Source organism: Dioscorea cayenensis, chromosome 20 (genome assembly GCF_009730915.1).
Source record: "Dioscorea cayenensis subsp. rotundata cultivar TDr96_F1 chromosome 20, TDr96_F1_v2_PseudoChromosome.rev07_lg8_w22 25.fasta, whole genome shotgun sequence".
NCBI classification, from domain to species: Eukaryota; Viridiplantae; Streptophyta; class Magnoliopsida; order Dioscoreales; family Dioscoreaceae; genus Dioscorea; species Dioscorea cayenensis.
Window position 1 is genome coordinate 31,547,592 of NC_052490.1, and position 5,269 is coordinate 31,552,860.

Sequence of the window (5,269 nt, forward strand, 5' to 3'; positions counted from 1 at the left end):
GGGTAGGAAGCCTTGTTTAGGGTACACAGTATCTTGCTTTTTCTCATTACTTGAGGCTCGTTTTTGACGTCGTGAAGTGGAGATTTCCCAACCATCACGCTGATCGGAGTCAGCCAACAGCGATGAGTCAGAGACCTCCTCCCTACCCGTCGGACCTTGACGGGGGCTAACCACCTCCGTGAAGGAAGTATCAGCTCTAGTGAAGTTTTGAGGAGCAACCGTGTGAGAGCCTCCGCCCTCGCGGGAGGGGCTCAGTTGACGGACCCGGCCAAAGTTTTTTCTAGCTCTTCCTCCTCGTCGGCCAGCGTTAAAACCAAATCTTCTCCCATCCCTCCTCCCCCCAAGGAGATCATCATGTAAAGAGTCACTCACCATTATTGACAAGAGCAGAACGCTGATACCGCCGATCCCCGCAGCTCACCGCCGACCGCCTGCTTCCGTCATCCCCGCAGCTCACCACCTCTGGTACCCATATTTCAAATTTTCATGTGTAATTTATTGTGGCCTTAATTTAGAATTCCCCTTGTTTTGGTTACTGGCTTTTTTTTCCAAAATTATAACATGATCAAGAAATAATCTACAAAGATTTCCGAAAAAAATAAAAAAATAATCTACAAACATTTTTTTTTACAAATATTTTTTTTATTATTAAATTTGTATATACTTATAACAAAACATTTCTAAAATTTTTTAATTATTTTTTTTACAAAGTCAAATATATCTTTTTTGATGATGCAAACATGTGAGAGAATACTGTTCTTATGATAAAAGATCCACACTAAAATTAACAAATAATATTTTTATAAATAGCATTCGTTTTAAAGCACAATATATGAATAATATTCATTAACAATTATGTACTGTGGAAGCAAGGTTTCAAATCATTGCGAGTTACCATATTATTGGTGGTTTTTTAAATTTATGCACAATTAAAAAAATGACACTTATCAGACTTTTTAATTTTTTTAATATATATTCATTTTCTGAGGTGTTAAAGCATGGTATTGAATATATAATCTAATGCTTATAGCGCCCTTTGTTTTGTGTGGTCAGCCTATGACTTCAAATGTAGTTGTAGTATATGGTACTTCACGTAAAGCGCTCAACACATTCAAGGAATTCCCATGAACTCTTGGTACTTGATGTATCAAATTCAAACTTAAGCAAATCAAACTTAGAATTCTACCTAAGTGAAGTTGTATTAGAAACTCAGGGCTCTCTAAGTAATATAGATGTAGTCATGAGAAGAGACGAAGATGATGACCTCTTCACTGCCTGATTTATATATTTCATTTTAAAGCCTTATACACACATATGTATTCTTGTAAAGCCTTTTTAAAAGTAAAGCTTCTTTTTGGTTGTGGTAGCTGAACACCACCGCCACCATTCTTAAATACTTTAAAATTTTTATTTTATTAAATATATTTATTAGTTGTATGCATAAAACAATTATATATATAAAATTATTTTATAAATAATTAAAAATTCAAAATGTGAATATATATATACACGTATGACAAATGTCGACAAAATATAACCCTCAACCATTAGTATGAGAGGGAGTTTAAACCTCAACTTTTTCTCATTTGGAAGAAAAATAAGTTACCACTTTTTTTTATCAAGCAGAAATGTTGTGTTTTAGCCTCAACGTTTATGCTTGTTTATAATACTTTAAATACCATTTTTGCTTTTTTACCCATTCATTTAATTAACGTAGCTCTAATTTTATTTTGTTATGTACTGAACATGATTTTTAAGTAATTGTCTGGCTCTATCAACAAGGAGCACACTCAACCACCACGCGCCCACCTATTGCATTGTGGGGGAGTCGAACTTACCTTTTACCCAAACAAAAGAAATTAAATGTTACTGGATTAATCACTCTTTAGTCCCCCACCAAAATGTATTTATGTATTTTTTTTTTTAGTCTAAGCGTGGTTTATCCTAATTTTTTCAAAAAATAAAAATAAAAATAAATTAAACTAAAATAAATAAATAAAATAATCTTTGTGGTTCATTAAAAAAAAAAGTTATTGTTTTTAAAAAAGAATCTTTGTGGTTCATTTTTATCATATAAAGTATAAACTTTACATTGAATATTTTAATGCTATAAGAATGGACTGAATATGAGGACAATTTAAATGTATCATTGGAGTAACATGAATCACCAGTACCCACATTTGCGGTGCGTGTCCGCAGGGTACCATGTTTTGTTTGCGTTCTTAGCTCCTGAACTGACACGCCACACGACCTCTTTCTCGCTTTGCCCATACTTGACAACAACTTCATAAAAGACTGAATAAACCTCAAGAATTAATCTCATTACAAATGATGTAGTTCACCGTAACTTTCTCTACTAATGTGTTATTTTAATATCAATATGAATAAGCCAATCAGCAGTATGTGGTTTAGCCTTCTTTTGGTATTAGTTCTTCAGAATTGCAGGGTCATTAGCTCAAGCTCTGCATATTTGGTTGGTCTTGGAAGCTATGATATAACTGGACCTGCAGCTGATGTTAATATGATGGGGTATGCCAACTCTGATCAGATTGCTGCTGGAGTTCATTTCAGGCTGCAGGCTCGCACATTCATCGTAGCAGAGCCCGGCGGAAACCGTGTTTTGTTTGTCAATCTTGATGCATGTATGGCATCTCAACTTGTCACCATTAAAGTCATTGAAAGGCTGAAATCAAGGTATATATGAATTTTACCTTTCAGTAGGTCTGCTATACATATGTATATGTAGAAGATAATTTTAATTTTTGCTTAATTTTTTTACAGATATGGAGACTTGTACGGTGAGCAGAATGTGGCTATCAGTGGAATTCATACTCATTCTGGTCCTGGAGGTTATCTTCAGTATGTTGTATATATTGTAACATCCCTTGGATTTGTACCTCAGTCATTTGATGCCATTGTTGATGGCATTGAGCAGAGCATTATACAAGCTCATGAGAATCTTCGTCCAGGGACGATATTTGTGAATAGGGGTAAGGAAAATTCTTATTGAATTGTGGTTACTGAAGTGGTGTTCTTTTAAGTGTACTTGAACATTTGTTTTCAGGAGAGCTTTTGGATGCTGGCATTAATCGAAGTCCTAGTGCTTACTTGAATAATCCTGCTGAAGAGAGGAGTCAGTATAAGTACAATGTTGATAAAAACATGACCTTGTTGAAGTTTGTAGATGATGAATGGGGTCCAGTAGGTAGTTTCAATTGGTTTGCTACTCATGGAACATCGATGGGTCGAACGAACTCTTTAATTAGCGGTGATAACAAAGGCGCTGCAGCACGATTCATGGAGGACTGGGCTAAACAAATGAGTAATCCTGAACAGATTGATAACTCACATGCTCATAGAATTTCTGGTACTTGTTACTTTGTGTTATAGATTCATTGTTTTATTTTCTCTGAATTTAAACTTCATAAGCACTTGCAGAAAGTGAAATGAGGCTGCTTGCATCTTCATTTGAGGCATGTGGGGGAAGCCATTCAACAAAACCATTGAGTATCAGAAAATCATTTATGCAGGGCAACAAATCAAAACCACAATTTGTATCTGCATTTTGCCAGACAAATTGTGGTGATGTCAGTCCAAATGTTCTTGGACCATTCTGCACAGACACTGGCCTACCTTGTGATTTCAATCAGAGCACTTGCAATGGAAAGAATGAACTATGTTATGGCCGTGGCCCAGGGTAATTAACAGTCTAATCTCTTGGTTACAATTTCTGAATATAGTGAGCTTTTTATAGTTTGGTCCATGAATCAGTTATCCAGATGAGTTTGAGAGTACACGAATCATCGGTGAGAAGCAATATAACAAAGCTGTGGATCTCTTCAATACGGCAACAGAGGAAGTTAAAGGGAAGGTTGATTACCGTCACACTTACATTAACATGTCAAGTATTTCAGTAAGTGATGGAGGTGCAGAAGTGGCAAGAACATGCCCAGCAGCAATGGGGTTTGCCTTTGCTGCAGGAACTACAGATGGCCCAGGAGCTTTTGATTTTAAGCAAGGGGACAATAAGGTTGATTAAATACTTTGAATGTTAATCTTTTTTTGTATATTAATTGTTATAGTACATCTTGATGTTTTAATCAGGGTAATACTTTCTGGAAATTGGTGAGGGATTTCCTGAAAACACCAGGTCAGGAACAAGTGAATTGCCAAAAACCAAAGCCAATTTTGATCGACACTGGTGAAATGACTGAACCATATGCATGGGCGGTAAGCAAATGCACTGATGATGCATAATTTGATTTACATACATCATAATATTCAGCATGCATTGATTGTTTTTCTTTTACAGCCCTCAATACTGCCAATTCAGATAATTCGTATTGGACAAGTAGTCATTCTTTGTGTGCCTGGAGGTATCTATCTTTATCTGTGCTGTTTATTTATGATCAATTTAGAGTTTATGTGCATGCATACACAGATTGTGCTTGCATTTTTTTGACATAGAATTCACTACGATGGCTGGGAGGCGTCTTCGTGATGCTGTAAAAACTGTGCTTACTAATGCTGGACATGGACAATTTGATGATAATGTGCATGTTGTTATTGCTGGTTTAACAAACTCATACTCTCAATATGTGACCACCTTTGAGGAGTACCAAATTCAACGATACGAGGTTCGCCTAAAACTTTACAAACGACTTCGTATTAGATTTATTTCTAATCAGTAATCAAAGCTCATTGATTAAATAATTCTAGGGAGCATCCACATTGTATGGCCCTCACACACTGAGTGCATACATTCAAGAATTCAGCAATTTGACTTCAGCATTAGTAACTGGTCAGGACATTCCTGCAGGACCAAAACCTCCAGACCTTCTGAGCAAACAAATAAGCCTGTTGCCTCCTGTTGTTATCGACACAACTCCGGCAGGTGTAAATTTCGGTGATGTTAGCACCGATGTACCCAAGAATTCTACCTTTAAGCGCCGCGAAATGGTGTCAGCCACATTCTGGTCTGCTTGTCCAAGGAATGATCTTATGACTGGAGGAACATTTTCACTTGTGGAGATTTTGAATGGACAGAATACTTGGGTCCCTGCTTATGATGATGATGATTTCTGCCTGCGTTTTATATGGTCAAGGCCTCATAATCTTAGTTCTCAAAGCCATGCAACAATTGAATGGAGAATTCCTCAAACTGCAGTTTCAGGAGTTCATAGGCTAAGGCATTTTGGTGCTTCAAAAAATATTACTGGTTTGGTTAGCCATTTCACTGGTGCTTCAACTGCATTTATTGTTGGTTAAA

The 5,269-nt window shown here is 36.5% G+C and overlaps 1 protein-coding gene across 1 annotated transcript; it reads left to right on the plus strand.

The window, feature by feature from the left end:
- The first annotated feature begins 2,342 nt into the window (after positions 1-2,342).
- LOC120251200 (neutral ceramidase-like) lies at positions 2,343-5,269 on the plus strand. Its single transcript, XM_039259737.1, has 9 exons — positions 2,343-2,694; positions 2,782-2,990; positions 3,065-3,367; positions 3,439-3,697; positions 3,772-4,030; positions 4,105-4,230; positions 4,313-4,376; positions 4,468-4,637; positions 4,720-5,269. The coding sequence occupies exons 1-9, from the start codon at positions 2,360-2,362 to the stop codon at positions 5,266-5,268; spliced, it is 2,274 nt and encodes a 757-aa protein (XP_039115671.1). The 5' UTR covers positions 2,343-2,359; the 3' UTR covers position 5,269.